Consider the following 18,098-nt stretch of genomic DNA (forward strand, 5'->3'; position numbering starts at 1 on the left):
AGGGAAGGGAAGGGAAGGGAAGGGAAGGGAAGGGAAGGGAAGGGAAGGGAAGGGAAGGGAAGGGAAGGGAAGGGAAGGGAAGGGAGGACTATTACAGTTGCTGGAAGTTTTTATTTAATTTAATATGCCAAGTGCTTGAATTGTGTAATAATCCTACACTACATAGCTGACTTTGGCATAAACATCCAAATGAGTCCATTAAAAAAAAGTTACCTCAGGCACTCTGAACCCAAAAAACATTATTTTCTTTGTGAAATCTGTTTCATCCTGAATACATCCAAGTGAAGGTAAGCTTTGTGCTTAAGGATATATTCAGAGACTGTTTGAGAGAAGAAAGATGGAACCTTTTTTCCTTAGCCTCTTCTTGCTCATTCTCTGTGCTCTGCCTTCTCCTGCTCTATTTTAAAGAGGCTTAATCTCTACTATAAAAATTTTTTAAAGAAGTTTAGAAAATATCCAGAAACACACTGCAGTAGCAACCTTGACAGTTCAGTGATCCCACAGGGTTCCTCATATGACTCTCATAAGAACAGGGACAAAAAAGTTGTTGGTGATTTTTTACATACTATTCTCTTGCTAGCCTCTGTGTCATCCTCTTCTGATAAATCAGATGCCAAGAATGAATTTTAGTTTCAGCTTCACCTGTAATCTACTAGTAAATTACAATGATGGGAATGTCGCCTGACTTAAAAGACCCCACTGAGGTCAGGTGGTTCCATACCTAAGCTCAGTCGTCTTTAGAGAAGAGGGTGCCCTGTCTGAGGGAGACTGTCTATCACTCCGAGAAGTCAGGCTAATTTACCGAGTCCTTTGCAGATGTTCACACGAAGTATCCCACCTTCACAATCATGTTGGGGTGTAGATGTAATGAGGTTTATGTTTTTCTAGAAGTAGAGGTGCAGAAAAGATTTTAGGCTAGACCAAGGTCTGTTCTTTATTCAATGGCTGAGATCTGTATGGGGTTCCCAGACATTTTATAGAAAGTGGCAATATCAACAAGTAAAATGAAATGAAAACTCTAGAGATAACTGAATAAACAAAAAAAGAAAAAAATTAAGGAAAAATGCAATTAGGAAATTTATACCTGAAAGGATTAACATTACTTTCTAAATATTGCCTCACCTCTAGCACCCAAAGTAATCTGAACTGAGCTGCAAGAAATGCTCAAATTCTTTATGTGCTTGTATAATGCCAGGCAATACAAGGAATGAAATTGATTTTTAAAATTTTCAAGTCTTCTTAATTAAAAAGAACATTGAAAATTAAGATACTTAAAGTAGTTTATTAATTGTCAGTCATTTCTCTATAACCTGCTTTAAGAAATATGCACTTTTACTTAACTGCATACAGAAAAATTCCTTTCTTCCCAAGAATATAATAACATAATCAGGCTCATCCCCACTGTTGCCTTTTAATTTTAAAACATAGTTTTACTTGCAAATTACCTATTATCATACCAGATTATCAACTGGGCAGGGGATGTATTTGCTAAGTGAAATGAAAGTAGTTAACAAACATTAATAAACATCTTAAATCAATCACTCCTTTCCTCTTGATGTGGTGGCTGATATCTAGATTCATGAATCAGTCATAATAAATATGGTGACAAGGAAGGCAGCCCAGGGATGCCTTTGTATGCACTGTGTAGTTAAGAACTGCAAGGCCTAGGAAAATGTAGAAAGGTAAGGAAAACATAGTATGCTCGCAGAGAAATGACCAGTTGTAAGTTAGACTAATTTAACAATCTGCATAGTCTTCTCATCTGGCCTATTGTACACACTGGCTATAAATGAATGAGAAAAAAAAAGAAAATGTTCAGCTAGTTAAGAAGTTAAAGGGCTTGAACTTTCTAGTTGTGCCTTCTTGTATACCAACACAGGCCCTATTCCTCAGCTTTGTTAACTGGGGAACTTGATTGCTTCATTGTACAAGACATCCTCCTTTTTGGAATGAAGTATTAATAATATATAACGGAGAGAGTGGTGAGAACAAATGCCTTGCTGATTTGTTACAAGTTTAGAATGGTACCTGGCATATAATAAACACAAAAAAACTACTCAATAAGTACATGGTCTAACTGGCTATTTTCTACAATTTCCAATAACTCTAGTTCTTTGTTTATTGTCTTTATACTGAGGAGTAGCCAGATGTTAAATTCACTATTCTGTTAAAGTACACCCTACTACAAAACAAGAGTTAAATTAATGTATTCCTTAAAGGGAATTAAAATTTAATGTACTTTGTTTAGAAAGAAAAAGTCTTAATTTTAAAATGAAAATTATTTGGGCAAAAGTTTCATTACTGTCAATATAAATGGCCTGTTGCTCTACATTTTAGCCACCACAAAAAAATGCCTGAATAGTATTCCAGGTATATATTTTAAAATGCAAGTCTTTTTAAAAATATGTCCACCAGAAACCCACCAGCAGAATTATGCTTGAGATTACCATTGGATACATGAAGACTGTATATATCACTTAGGATAAATCCCAAGAAAGGGAAAAACCAAATGTACTCCTTTTTTATTTACCAGCATGACTAATTAGCCACCTTGCTGTTAGAGACTAATTTATTCACCTTATTCCAATAGATATTGCTTGGTTAGTAGACATAAACAATGACTGATACAGCATATTACAATATTGAAAATGTTAACTATGGACTTGAAGGAAATGTAGCTTAGAGTATTAAGGGAAATGTCTCTCTTTCAACTTTGGGAACATATAGTCCAAAAAATGATGAAGTTTCAATGACCATGCAAGCATAAATATTCAGATATGAGAAGATTTTTAGAAAGTGGTATGAAATATAAAGGAAGTAGACCATAAAACAATGCCCTGCAAACCAAAGAGAAAATTCAGTTTTCACATACATCCTCTTGACCAGAGTCTCCCGACCTCTCCAGGTTGGTAATACTAAGAATGATTTCTCTACATCTAATTGTAACATATTTAATCACAAAAAAACATAGCTACACATAAACGTACAAACATGAACAGAAGCCTTCTTTGCAGAAGCAGAAACATATCTTAAAAAATTTCAAAATGGACTCCATGAGGAAAACCACAGTTCTTTAAAATGTGTGGCTGCAGGCTTAGACGAAGGTGCTAATGGGCTAGTCTGAGGGTATCACGGCTGACATGCTTGCCCTAAAGGCATGTTCAGGGCACATCACAGTCACTGGTAGTGATGCTGCTTAAACTCTGCATCTACTCACAAGAGTTAATTAAGTCTCAATGCCAAATCAGATATTTCAGAATTTGAAGTTGTCTCTCTCAGGAAGAATGTACACTGCTCTTGTGTTTAGCATCTCTGAATTCTGCTGTTGTCTAGGAAAAAGGGAGCTGATGACCATATGGTAAATAATAGCCAACACTCTGAACCACATAAATAATTACATGCAATAAGGTTAGTTTGATATGTGCAGGTAGTTAAAACATTCTTGCACAAATAATGCCCAGATTACTAAATGCTACCACCTTGTTCCACACATTACAAAACACCACCTGGTTGTTTCTTGAGACTTTTGTTAATTCTCAGAAACTTTCAGATACTTTTTTCTTACTAATGAAAGGTTCATATTTTTAAAAAGTCAATTGCCAAGTATTTATTGTACATATAAAACCTATAACCTTTCTATAAAAAGTAAATGATCAGATCATATCATACAAGGTGTTTAATCTGGAGGTCCCATAAAAAAAGTTTCTATAATATTTATAAGAGCTTTGTAAAATCTTATGTACATATACCTTGTAAATACATAGGGCCAATGCTTCTATGCATTGCCTCAGTTCCCATTCACAAAATTCACTGACATTATATCCAGTAATCAAAAAATATTCATATGTGTCTTATATTTGATGATTAAAACAAGCTCTGACTCACTTTTTACTCTGTTGTTCAATTATAATATGCTGAGGAGAGGACAGCAAGGTGAATTGAAATATTGTTCTTTATCAATCCATTTCCACTGTACTACTTACTTATTGGCTAACAATATATGATGAGCTAGAATTCCTGGAATGTAAATATAAATTTCTCATTTATTCTCACTTGAAATTCTTGAAGGCAAAAACATTAAAGAATGATAAATGAGAAATGATAAATAAGAAAATGTCCTTGCTCTGTATTATACGTACAATGTATTGAAAAATCATGTGATGCACCACAAATATATACTTTTTAATGTACCAATGAAGAAATTATATTTATATGTGTGGGAATCATATATAAATAATTAAGACAACTGTACATAATTCAGGTCTTCAACAATCAAATGCTGAGCAGTTTTCAAAGCTCTGTCTCATCATACTGTCTTGGAAAAAGCAAAAGAAAAAAGTCTGCTTATTAATTAAGTGGCCCTGAAAAAGTCACCATTGCTTTGAATATGTTTCTTTGTCAGCAAATAACGATCATACACCCTGCCAAGGTTGTGCAGGTGATGAAACGAGATGCTTTATGTGAGGGTGCTCTGGGGATATGCACTTGCAAAGATAGCTGTTTTCACGCCATTCTGTCAAAACTTGACTGATGCAGAAGTGATGATTAGCACTGAAAAAAAAATCTAGAATTATGGAATATTTTAAAAGGCTATTAAAAGTTTATCCCTGGACAGATACTCTATAAGTTGTGTAGGCAAGAATGAACCAAGATAAAGACCAAGTGCAGAGGAAAGGTATTTATTTTCTTGAATAGTAGTAGCTAAGGAGAGAACACTAGGCAAGTGGAGCCTGAGCCTAAGCTCCTTGGCAGGACTTCTAAGGTGAGTCACTCCCTGGGCAGTTATTGCAGCAATCAGGTTATTTTAAAACCTGAATTCAATATTCATTCACAGCACACTGTGGTAATGTTGATTGTCAACTTCTGACGGGCATAAGTCTCAAGTCACACCTGGGAAGGGCTCTTTAGATTAAGCTAGGCTCTTACATGACTATGAGAAAATATTTTTGATAGATTAACTGAGATATGGAGACACACCCTAATAGTGAGCAGCACCGTTTTCAAGGCTTAGGGCCTGGACTGCATAAAAAGAAGAGAGCTGGCAGAGTACCAGCAGTCAGGGTCCTGCAGCTCCCAAGTGTGGATGTGACTGGATCAGCTGTTCAATCTACTGTGGCTAGGAATCCCTGCTATGATGAACTGAATCCTCAGTCTCTGAGCCCTGTCCCTGAAGTTGCAATTGTCAGGGTATTTCATCATAGCAAAAGGAAAAGTAGGACAAACATGCCTAGAATCGATAAAGCTCTGGAAAAGACAACCAGAGCATGAAGGATTAAAAGAGATTCTTATGTTAAGCAGAATATGAGAATGTAACCATTATGGAGCTCTTTGACAAGGGGTCTTAGTCTTTTGATTGACCAAACAGCATAAAAACATGCTGTATGCCATTGAGATGGTTTTCATAATAAAACATGTTTTTACAAAAAAGAGATACAAGGCATAGCACATTTGTGGCTCTGATGGTTAACTATTGGGATAGATAACAGTAGAGGAAGGGTGGCTGCATGATCTTCTATATAGGAAGTAGATCTATTCTATTCTGAGAGATAAGCATAATTTCATTTAAACACCTACACTTACATCTTGCATGATCAAGTTACCAGGTTAAAGTGTAAATGACTGAGATCAGTCCCTCCCACGACCTCCCAAAAGTGTCAAGGAAACATATTTAAACAAGGAGAAAGATGCATTGGAAGACATGGACTCTTCTTCCCATTGTCCCACTGATTTGCATTACCCTGTAGATCTAGTTCACTCAAGTTACTTAGATTTCTATGCCACGTGATAAATGAGAAGGGTGTTCTCTTCAAACTTCAGAGCTGAAAGAGACTGATGTTTAAAGAAGCAATCAATTCCAGCAGTCACTCAGTTAATACCTGTCAGGCTCAGGACTAGAACTCAGTCAGTGCATTACCCTTAGACATAGCTATTGCTTACAGTCTCCTAATTGTTGAATATTAGGAGACTATTATAGTTTGTGTACTTTCAAGTTCATGACCCTAATTGTTATTTCTTCTAATTGTTATTGTAAATTACTGAATTTTCATTTTATGAGTTCACAAAATAAAGCTTCGCATATTTACACAGCTCCAATAAATAGCAATGGCCAAATTTTCATATGATTATATTTCTGAGAATTATCACCACCAGACCAAGCTGCCTCAATAATTTACACATTAGTGTGACTTTAAACCAATGGACAGTCTATCTTAAACACACTTAAAACACAAGCCCAGTGTCTATTTGAAAAATAAAAGTGTTATTTTGCTAAAAGAAATATAAGCAGCAGCTTGACATAAGGTGATTGTTTAAGAAGAACTTTCTAGAGCATTAATGTTTAAGGTAATAAAAGACACTGATCATGAAATTCCGCTGTTTTATATTTTTATCTGACCATTTTGTGATGTGGTCGAGATGACTGCTACATATGAATAAACTTTGTAGCTCCCATTTATTATCATTGTGTTTGGAGATTAACTGTTTTCAAAGAGGAAGTGTGTTATTTGTCTAAAGATTGACATGTTCTAATAGCATGCACTTTTAGAGCTGAGGTATAAACATGACAATTGGACTTTAAGTGCACAGGCTCCAACTAGCTAGCCCCTCCACCCCATAATTCCCATTATCCTCTAGCCCTCCATGGTACCTGGCACACAAACAAATGTAGAGGCATTTATGGTACTTTCAGTCAGCAAATGGGACACAATCTAAAGCATAAAAATATTACAATTTAGGGACAAACACAAAATTTCTCTAGGCTGTCAGTATTATTTAGAACATAATTTATTCAAAAATTATTGGAAAATATTCACTGACCATTTTCTTCAGAACATATCAATGATGTCCTTTGTTTAAGAAGTCAAAGTAGAAGTGAAGCAGAAAATACCTGTTCCAAATATTCAATCAAAAGGTCTCCACTCACCTAAAGTAATTAATTTCCAGAGCAGTCAAAGTTTCCATCCAGGTAGAATATATTGTGAAGGATTTTGCTAATAAATCCTCCTGCTTGTGATCCAAAATAAGAAAGTTGCTACCAACAAACACGCAACAGTTCCTCAGCAGCGTTAGTGAAGATTATAGTCAGTCACTAGCTGAGTATGTCTTACAGCAGCACACAATACTGTTAAGACATGCTGGACTCAAATTCGTGGCTGTCTTACTCATAATGAATTCTACTCCAAAAGACCAGCCATGAAGCCACATGGAGGACCCTCTCTATTCTATTTTATGAACCTCTGAGATCGTGGAATTGCGTTGGGCTATGGGATCAACAAAGCTTTGTTTCTAATTTCTCCTTGACTCTGATCAGAGATCTGGCTCCACTGTTTGGCCCATCTATGATATGTCTCAGAAGCTTCCAAAGAAATGATATTTAAGCTCCCTTCAAAACCCACCACTCTTCTTAGAACTTTAATATGTGCCTTGAAAGTGTTTTGGAAGAATATGTTATAAATTCATCTTGTAAATGTTATCTTATATATCATTGAGTTTCTTCAAATATAAACCATGTTTTAAAATCCACTAATATTTCCCCCTGGGGATACACTCTTGCCCTTAAATAGTATAAGCTCACCATAGCAAGGTAATTTCCAGAAATCATATTTGTGGAAGAAGAACTGACATTGGATGCTAAGATCTGTGATGGCTTTCTCCTTTCTGTATCTTTTGTATATTGAGAGGCTGTAAGCTAATTTTCTAAAGTATGCAGAACATGGGAGCTTAGGAAAGCTGGGAGCTGAGATGGGAACCTGAGCATAGCACTGACATCATTCTATGCTCCGCACATATGGCATAGCACAAAAGCAGTACTGGCTGAGCACACAGCTCTATTCTGGCCTCCAGTTGGCTTTAATTATAAGCAGGCTTGCTTCTTATCATTTACAGTTACACAGTTCTCCACTGACTTAACTGGAGAAATATAATTTTCTACAGAAGTTATCTCACCATTTATGTTTTAAAATTCATGCAAAATTGGGGTGGGGTGGGGGCTGAAATGATCTCCAAATCTGCTTCTCATATATATGCACTTAAGAAAATCTTCACCACAGTCTCTGCAATTGGGTCAGCTTGCACAAAGACATGTGGGATAGACATGAGCTCCCTCTGCACCCTGCAAACCTTGTAAGTGACACCTCATAATAGTGCAAATGAAGCATAGCATGATGAGAAAATGAAGAAGAATGAACCTGGATCTTCAGCCCAGTAGTTTCTAAAACACAAGAGACTGAATTTTATACCTTCAAATACACTACACAAGCTTATTTTTCCTTTCATATATTTAAGAATATTTATGTGCTTCCTATTATGAAAAAGAAGTATAGTTCTCAGAAATTCTAATAAAATCAAACTGGCTCATTTATTTGTTTGTCCACACATGAACATTTGCAAGAGTCACAGGTTTTAAAGTAAGCCTCATTTTTACCTGCCTTCATTTTTCTGGTAGAAATTCATCACACAGTCATTTACCTTTATGCTTACCTTCTACTCTCATCTATTAGGCTCAGCAATTCTTTCCTTGAGAGCCCTTTGTCCTAATAATTAGCTAAATATTCAGTGAGCTTATTGACCCAACAAATTCAACATCACCTCTTTCTTATTAGGTTTCTTTTAAGCTACCACCCTACATGCCCTGCTCTGGGCCTCTTTGCACTTTTCTACCCTAGTTTCTGAGTGCACCACCCTCAGAGGCTGATTTGACATCCTAATATTCTCAGATTGTTTTGGACAGAATTAGTTCCCTCTTGCCTAGAGAAGAAAGGGGTGAAGTGTGAAAACTTCACAACACGATTTTGTTTAGGAGCTTAAATTCTGACTGGTGAGTATAAGGGGATGGAGGGATCGTTACAAACAAATGTGAGCATGTAAATCGCAACCCTGATGGAAAGAAAGTTCTCTGACCCCAAAGAACAATGCCAACTGTGGCCCATGTGCCATCTTTGCCACTCTATCGTGCTTTCTCCTTTTCAATGAGAGATGAGCCTTAGTTTTCATTCACATACAGACAATTACTGAATTCTGGAGGGAAATGCTAGCAAAGACCACCAGACGGCGTCTGCTTGGGGTAGAAGCTGCAATGGGAAAATGTCCAGCAGCGATAGGGACCCTTGCTGTCCTCTGTCCCCTACTCAGGCACTGTGCCTGTTCAGAGGCCTCATCACTCAGTCCCTGTGTAGACTCAGACCCACAGAGAACTTAATATGCATATGAGATTATTAGCTCATAGCACCCCACTGCTACAATTAGCCACCCCACACCCGCACATACCCCCATCTGGTGCACCACTCCCACCCACCCACGCTCTGTCTGGCCCTCCTGTGCCCTGGCTCTCCTTCCTCCCAGGAGACTGGTATAGTTCTGAACAAAGGCAAGGCAGTGGCTGCACCCAAGTAAAGGGAGCAATAAGCTCCCTGGCATGGAAAAAGTCAGGGGAAGGAGCACCTGAAGCTCAGCACTGTTTCCCAGGGATCTGTCTGTTATACTTATGGGAAGAACTGGTTCAGGTTTTGCTAGGTGTCTCTAAAAGAATCCTGGGAGAACCAGGGAAATGAGCTAAACAATCAGTTCTTTGGACCCAAAGTAAAGTGTGTCACTATTTCACTCCCAGTGAGGGGTTACCAGGGTGACCTGTCTCTGTTCATTAGATCATGCTATAGCTTTTCAAGCCTAACCACAGTGATCCCCAGGTAGGAAATCTATCCCTGGGGAAGGGGCCAGAGTACTAACAGGTGCCTCTGGGAGGGGAAATACATAGGAGGGGGCAAAGAATCCAAGGCTGAGCAGACTCCTTAAGGTGAACGGACCCTGCAAGAAAGATGTGGAAGTGCTGCCAAAGACAGTGATCACAATTTCAGCCCAGTGGATAAACTAGTGGATTTTATACTCGGAAAAGACAAAGACTGGGAGTGGAGGAAGCCTCCCATGCACTGAAAAGGGAAAAATAAAAAACCTGACTGATTTTGTTATTTTATTTTTGGCAATTTGGGAAATCTGGTATAGATTTCATTTGAACATAGGAGGAGCCTGGCTCACACTCCTCGTACCTCTGGGGAAATAACCTGCTAACCAAGGCATGCACTACTGTAAGCTCTTTCCTAACAAACTACAGGACAGGTCCTTCTGCTCCAATTTCTCTTCCTCCAGGTAGAACTCCTGGCTTAGCCCAGCCAGTCTGTAGTTCATGCAAGCCCTCCATGGAAAAAATTGCACAGAGGAAGCTCGACTGCCTGTGTTCGGGAGCCTGCAGACAAGATCCTTAGGGAGACAGTCTGTAAAGTCTAAGATCGTTCCTATTGTATCTAGACAATAACTTGGCCAAATCGCCAAGAAACTGAAATCCGTGTGTGTGTGCGTGTGTGTGTGTGCGTGTGTGTGTGTGTGTGTGTGTGTGTGTGTGTGTGTGTGTGTGTGGTTTCCTGGCCAGGAACAGAGGGGTAGCTACTTAAACTACTGCCTTCTGGAAGTAAGACACAACTGGGGCAAGAGGGACTGGACTCCTGTTGAGTGGGCCCCTAGTCCCGAGACCTCTTTCCTGTCACTGCAGTCTGGGAGCGCTTCGGAGGGATGCTCAGATTCGAACCTCACTGCCCTGGGTCGGGAAGATGGTCTGGAGGTGGGGCAGCGCGGCGCAGACAAAAGGTTCTGCAGAGCCCTCCTCTCTCAGCTCAAGTCCCTCTGTGGAGTGCGGCGCCCCATCTGGCCACTGAGTGACCTTCTGGCGAGTGACGCCCCCTTCCAGCGGGGCCAAGCGCCCTGCCCAGCCTGGTCCTTTATTAGATGCCCACATCTCCCAGCACCACGGCAAGGCACGCCCCTCCCACCCCTCACCACAGACACCCGCGATGCCTTCACCCATCCCCTTCTATTGTCTTCAAAGAGATAAGTGGCTCCCCACAAGCACACCTAAATGCACCTCCCTTTTCTCTGGCTCCCATTGCTTAGAAGCGAGCAAGTGCAGGGTTGAAGAGGGGGACCCGGGGATGACCCGCAAGAACTTGGCATTGCAGACCCACCGTGTCCGCCTCGTAAGGATGCCGGTGACCTGTAGATTGCAATAGGCACTGAATGATGCTTGCTGCTGCCATGGAAATGGTGGATGTGGTGCGCTCCCAAACTGGACGCCCCCCAGGCCACTCCTAGGAGGCCGCTGAGGGTGAGCGGGACTATCCAGAGCAGGGCCAGGCGCCCCCCTGCGCCGCCGCCACTAACGCCCCCGGGCGAACCCAGCTCGGCGCCGCACCGGAGCATCCTCTGGTACATGGCGGGGCGCCCGCCAAGGGGCACCCGCCGCGGGAGGCAAAGTTTGGGGCACGAGGAAAAGAGAGGAAGCCGGGGATCCGGCCGCTCGCGGTGGGCTGCGGGGACGGCGGCCTCACCGCGCCAGGGCACCCATCCTCTCCCTCCTTCCGACAGTCTTCTCGGGGTCCTGTAGTCTGCCGTGCCCTGCAACCCAAACAATCCGAAACATAGCCGAGGCGAATCCAGCTGGCGGGGCACTTGTCCGGAAAGGCAGCTCGGGAGAACAGCAAACGCAGAGAGGGTGGCTGTTCCCAGGTTTGCAGGGCTCCAGGTTCTCCAGAGATACTCCCCAAGAGTTTCGGGCGAGAGTGAGTGCCGGGGGGGGGTGGGGAGCCGGGAAATTGTTTAAAGCTCCTCCCGGAGGGTCCTCACTTCTACATGACAGCCATCCACCGGGAATCCACTAGGTAAATCCATTTAGCATTGTGCGTGGGGAATGGGGAGGCCACTTCGCCGGTCCAGCCTCCTTTCAGGAGAGAAGCAGACCCCATGGACGCGAGGCACCCCTTCCCTCCATTCAGCCCCGGCCAGCTCTCCGGCTCTTGCCAGCCTCCCCCGGGCAGCGCGCAGAGCAGCGGCGCGCATCGCCTGCTCCAGAGGCAGTCTCCAAGTCCGCCGCCTCCTGACGCCCGGCGAAGGGTTCAGAGGGAAGAGGGCTCCCTTGTGAAGACAGCGGGGATCGAACTGGGGAGAGCGAGCAGGGGAAAAGCAGCAGATGGAGAGGCGGAAGAAAAATATTTTAAAAATAAATAAAAGAAGAAGAAAGAAAGAAAAATAAAAAAAAAAGAAAAGAAAAGAAAGAAAGAACTGAAAAACCACACACACGCTGCTGAAGCTTGGGGCTCTATGCAAATCTGCAGTCTCCAAACAGCAAATCACCGAAGCTCGAATGCAATGCAGAGGACGAGCCTATGTAACAAGGGAGGCTGGTCTAGCTTCCCGCAAAAATTGCCCGCTTTGCCTCTTCCTGGCATTCTCCACACATCATAGGGACACGTGGACGGCGATGCGGGAAACACCTAAAAAGCAAAGCGCCCTCCTCAGCCAGGTGATCCCTCTGTCTGAATCACCCGGGCAAAAGGCATCCTTCCCAACCCCTCTGCATAAAAGTAACCAGTGTCTTCAGAGCTCTTAAAAGGGAAGGGATCTGGCTCTTTTTATTGGACCAAACTTGTTCTACCAGGTGTTCACATCCAAACTGCTAAAAAAGGCTTAACAACATCTACGAGGCGTCAGTTCCGATGACTTGCTTGCTGCATGTATTAGTTATAACAAAGAGCTCTCATCCCCGTGGGAGCCAGGGGAAGTCAGGGTGACACAAAGTCCAGGAAGACTACAGGATGAGCAGCTAGCTGGGTAAGAGGTAGAGCAGGGAAGCACGGAATAGAAGAGAGAGAGACTAAAGACAGAAACACTGTATGACTTAACTATATTCCAGCCAATAAATTGGTATATCCAAGAACTACCAAGATATCTAGACAGTCAGCTGTAATGTCTCCTCTTCTACCGTAGGGTTCTCACCCTAGTTCTTAAGAAAAACAACCTCAGGGCTGAAAATTCTTGACCTAGTGTCTCCAAGGGGGCTGGGGGAGGACTTATTTTTTTTTTTTTTAAACTGGGCATCTTTCCTGAAAGCTTTGTGTCCCCAGGAGAAAAACCAGAGAAATGAAAGAATCTGCCTTTCATACTAGAAATCTACTAGTACCTGTGACCAGACAGGAAGGACCCCCGTCAGATTAAGATCGAGGCCATGATTGAACTATCGTCCAGTTTTCCAGCAGATGAGCAGCTGTATTTTATTAAATTATTATTATTATTATTATTATTATTATTATTATTATTATTATTATTTTATTATTATTGCTGTATTGAGACAAGACGCCATATAGCGTTGGCTAGGCTTGAGCTCCAGACCCTCTTGGCGCCTCTTCACAAGCACTGGGATTATAGAAATATGCTGCCTTATTTGATCTGAACTCTTATACCTTTGAAAGTTATTCTGAGAACATTTGGTTCAAAAGAGAAGCTGCTTACCCATGTAGCCATTTGAGTTTGTATATTGTTTGCTAGCTCTTACAAAAAGATAAGTTTGTAAATTAATTGTATGAGTCAATATAAAGACAATATCAGGAGCTCCAAATCAAAAGTGTAGCGATCCATCATCACTACCATACCCTCTGAAAGCTTTTTCAATTTGCTGAAAATATAATTCTTCAGTACTTCATTACTCTATGTAAGTACATTGTTTATCAACTTTCCATAGGGGCTCAAAGAGCAACAGAACAAAGCCTGTATTTCCTACTGTGTGCCGCTTATGTCCTTGTCCCTCAGGGCCATTTTCTCTTTATTTTGTTAGATATGTACTTTAATCTATAAGAACAGTCATTTTTGTATTTATTACAAAAGTGTATTTATTATAAAGTACAGCTCTGAGAGAATGAAGGAAGTCATCCTCCGAGTATGTTTTTAAGACTACAGGTCCAGGGTTGGAGGAGGTGGATCGGTGGCTCTTGCTGTGAAAGCCTGACAGCTAGAGTGTGGATCACTAGAACCCACATACACAGCAGTTCAAGCATCTCTGATACCAGTGTGCCCTAGAGAGATGGGAGGTGGTGATGGCAGAATATCTGAAGCAGGAATATCAGCTAACCCAGATTACCCATCAACAAAGAGAACTTCTCTCAAACGCAATGCAAACAGGGCAGATACCCAAGCATTGTCCTGTGACCTTAACACATGAGCAGTGGCATGGCCCCCTCACAGCCATTAACAAGCACACACACATGGTGTGTGACAGGTCCATATTCTGAATTTTACATTTCAGTGTCTGCGTGAAAAGCAGAGAGGAGACTGGTGTAGGTAAAAACAACTGGTGGTGGCTTCTTGGCAACATCGCCCACAAGCTATGTCACATTGTTTTCTTGGTCTCATTCATAAAATAGTCACCCTCTTACCTGTCTTAATGATTCCACGGGACAGAGAAGATATAATGCACTTTAATATTAGAGTGCAAAACAAAGAAACAAAAATAAATAAAACATAAAATTCACCATTCATTTGAGTAGGTATAAGGTGCATGTTGATTAATGTGCCCTGTATCTCACATCCTTTCTATCTGAAAAAAGAAAAAAAATATATATAGTGTATTTTCTCCACTACCCCATAGATGGTGTAATTTGTCCTTTCCTTTCCAACTAGATCCCTGAAAGGGACAGGAGCTAAGTCTTCCTTTGTACTCCCTCTAGTGCCCAGGACATGTGAAACATAAGGTAATCTTAAATACACGGAGTTCTCATTATTTTCTATAGTTATGGTCCACAATCATAGCCATGGTTATAGTCACCATGAACACCGAGGCAGCAAATACTGAATCATTGCTTCCAGAGAGAAATGTCAGGTTAGGTTCTTCTGAACTCCACTAACATCACTTTGAATCACTAGTTAACAAATAACTTTATTTTATATGTTTCTATTTAAAGATATTACTTAAACATTGTTCATTAATGAACATTGAACTCTGGACCTCAATTAAGCTTACATATGACGTGCATGTTTTTTCTCTCATTAACTTTCAAGCCTATATACATTTCAGTGATAGGACTGGACATTATTTTCAAATATTACAATCACTAAAGACAAGCATAAAGGTGTAAGCAAAACACTTGAGAGATGAGTCGGAAGCAGGGAAATTGTGCTGTTTGAGGGTACTCTAAGCTACACAGAGACACTGTCTCAGACAAAAAAAAAAATCAAATATCAAAATTGGTCAAACCAAAACCAAGGAAGGTGTAAAAAGGTTCAACACTGAATAAACTGCAATGTGAACACTTTCTTATGACATATGAGCAGAAGCATGGAACAGAGCCTCGCCTTGTTCAACTTGAGCTTTGAACCTCTTTGGGTGACTGAATATTTTCACCATTCTTTGCACAGGTACTAATAATTATTTGGGATGATACACTTTAGTGAAGGAGGCTGGATAATATTTCTGTGTAAATAAACAAGATTGTCTGTGTTTGTTATCCTCTTCTTCGTTAGGAAAGGACGTGGTAGCAATTTTAGAAAGTGACTCGTGTAAGCTAAAGCACACACAAAGAGAATCAATGTGGAAGATTCCAATGAATTTTCCGAAGAGTGTTCAGTGAAGAAGAATCTCCCTCCTGCTTTATATTGCCGAGGGCCCTGAGAGATAAAGGAAGGGTTAAGGAAAGGATAGACTGGAAATCTTAGTTTTACAGGGGTCTCCAGAGCTTAAGAAGGAGTATTTATGGCTGTCTTAACGGAGAAAATTGTAGCTATTGTCTTCCGGGCAGATGTCTAGGGCACCTTTGCAATACTTAGGAGGTACCGGGCTGGACACTGCTGCTGTGGTAGTGGCAGAGTTTGTTATAAATGGTAGTAATTTTGTGAAACAAAAACCGGTTCTCTGTGCAGATGGTGGGCAAAATTCTTATGGACAAATACATGCCACTTTTGGATGAGGCAAATTAAACATCCTTTTTATTTTTTAATCTGTGCTTCTTCAGATAACTAGACCAGCAGTTTGAGACTATGTTCTCTAAGGGAAACTGAGGCATGTCTGAGAAACTATTTTTGATGGCTTAAAATTTTGTCAGAAGTTCTGTAAAGCAAAGGACACTGTCATCAAAACAAAACGCCTGCCTACAGATTGGGAAAGAATCTTCACTAACCCTTTATCTGACAGAGGACTAATATCGAGTATATACAAAGAACTAAAGAAGCTGAAAAGCAGCAAACCAATTAATCCAATTAAAAAATGGGGAACAGAGCTAAACAGAGAATTCTCGACAGAGGAATATCGAATGGCAGAGAAACACTTAAAGAAATGCTCATCCTCATTAGCCATCAGGGAAATGCAAATCAAAACGACCCTGAGATATCACCTTACACCCATCAGAAAGGCCAAAATGAAAAACTCAAGGGACAACACATGCTGGAGAGGTTGTGGAGAAAGGGGAACCCTCCTCCACTGCTGGTGGGAATGTAAACTGGTACAACCACTCTGGAAATCTATCTGGTGCTTTCTCAGACAATTAGGAATAGTGCTTCCTCAAGACCCAGCTATACCACTGCTAGGTATATACCCAAAGTTTGCTCAAGTACACAAAAGGGATATTTGCTCAACCATGTTTATAGCAGCATTATTTGTAATAGCCAGAACCTGGAAACAACCCAGATGTCTATCAACGGAGGAATGGGTACAGAAATTGTGGTATTTTTACACAATGGAATACTACTCAGCAATCAAAAAGGAGGAAATCATGAAATTTGCAGGCAAATGGTGGGATCTAGAAAAGATCATCCTGAGTGAAATATCCCAGAAGGAGAAAGACAAACACAGTATATACTCACTTATCTAGACCTATAAGATATGATAAACATAATAAAATCTATACACCTAAAAAAGATAATCAAGAGAGCGGACATGGGGTAAGATTATCAATCCTCGTGTTGAAAGACAGAGGGGATGTGCATTGAACATTGACAGGAGTCTACTGAGCGCATTTGAAAGACTCTTAACTAGAAGTGTTTTCAAAGCAAAGACTCATGACCAAACCTTCGGCAGAGTACAAGGAATCATAAGAAAGAAGGGAGTTATTCTAATGAGGAAAGGATAGGAGCTCCACAAGGACCAAATATATCTGGGCACAGGGTCTTTTCTGAGACTGACATGCAACCAAGGACCATGTATGAATGTAACCTAGAACCCCTGCTCAGATGTAGCCTGTGGTAGCTCAGTAACCAATTGGTTTCCCATAGTGAGGGGAACAAGGACTATTTCTAACAGGAACTCAATGACTGGCTCTTTGGCCTCCCCACCCCCCAAGGGAGGAGCAGTCCTGTTAGGCCACAGAGGAGAGCTTTGCAGCCAGTCCTGAAGATACCTGATAAAACAGGATCGGATGAATGGGGAGGAGGTTCCCCCCTATCAGTGGACTTGGCAAGGGGCACGGTGGAGATGAGGGAGGGAGGGAGGGACTGGGAGGGAATGAGGGATCGGGACACGGCTGGGATACAGAGTTAGTAAAATGTAACTGATAAGAAAAAAATAAAATTAAAAAAAAATTTTGTCAGAAGAAACATGAGGCTTTGGCTACCTTATTTTTTTCAGTATGTGTTTGGTGTTATTAACTGTACATTATTAGTGTTACTCTGTATTTCATGAAAGTCGGTGACTTTATTTCATGCTCTATTATCACAGCCATAGTCTTAGAAGCCAGAGGTAGTTGCTGGAAGTCTTGAGATATCACCATCTCTGATCATGATGGAGCTTTGCTTATTAGTTTGAATACTCTCATCTATTTAAAAAAGATTAATATACATGAAGTTCAATTATTAATGTAGCAAATGTGTAGAGTCTCCAAAATGTCTTGTATATACATCTTATTTATATTGGATTAAAAACATCTGAATCCTAAATACATCTGTACTTTATTATAAATAATGGTGTCAAAATAATACTAAGAACCCACAACTTATCTGTGTTGGCACGACTCTGAGATTTGAGCGTATTAACTCACTTAGCCATTACAAAATGATGTGAAGTAGGTACTCACATGGATCTCTGCCAGCTGATAGCCACCTAATTCTGAGATGATAAGTTGGACAAACACCATAACTAAAACACTGTCTTGTTTATTTGAAGAAAAGCCTTTTTGTCAAATTGCCTTTGAGCTTGCTTGTGGAAAAAAAAAAAAAAAAACAATTAAAAAGATTAGAACCTCCTCAATCTCCCCAAAGAAGTGAGATAATTTCATGCCTAGTTATTAACAGTGTCTGTG

General features: G+C 40.7%; 1 protein-coding gene across 30 annotated transcripts in view; it reads right to left on the bottom strand.

Moving 5' to 3' along the window:
• Positions 1–18,098, bottom strand: part of Nrxn1 (neurexin 1) — a 1,203,268-nt gene that overhangs the window by 481,610 nt on the left and 703,560 nt on the right. For 4 of the 30 annotated variants that reach the window (XM_055619890.1, XM_055619881.1, XM_055619872.1 and 1 more), the window contains exon 1: positions 11,010–12,002. The exons of the other annotated variants lie outside the window; for them this stretch is intronic. In XM_055619890.1, the coding sequence (XP_055475865.1) occupies positions 11,010–11,256 (247 nt within the window). In that variant the 5' untranslated portion in view covers positions 11,257–12,002. Of the gene's footprint in view, positions 1–11,009; positions 12,003–18,098 lie in introns of those variants that run through there. 30 annotated transcript variants of the gene reach the window in all.

The sequence above is a fragment of the Psammomys obesus genome, unplaced genomic scaffold, assembly GCF_907164565.1.
Source record: "Psammomys obesus unplaced genomic scaffold, mPsaObe1.curated_primary_1811, whole genome shotgun sequence".
Taxonomy (NCBI): Eukaryota; Metazoa; Chordata; class Mammalia; order Rodentia; family Muridae; genus Psammomys; species Psammomys obesus.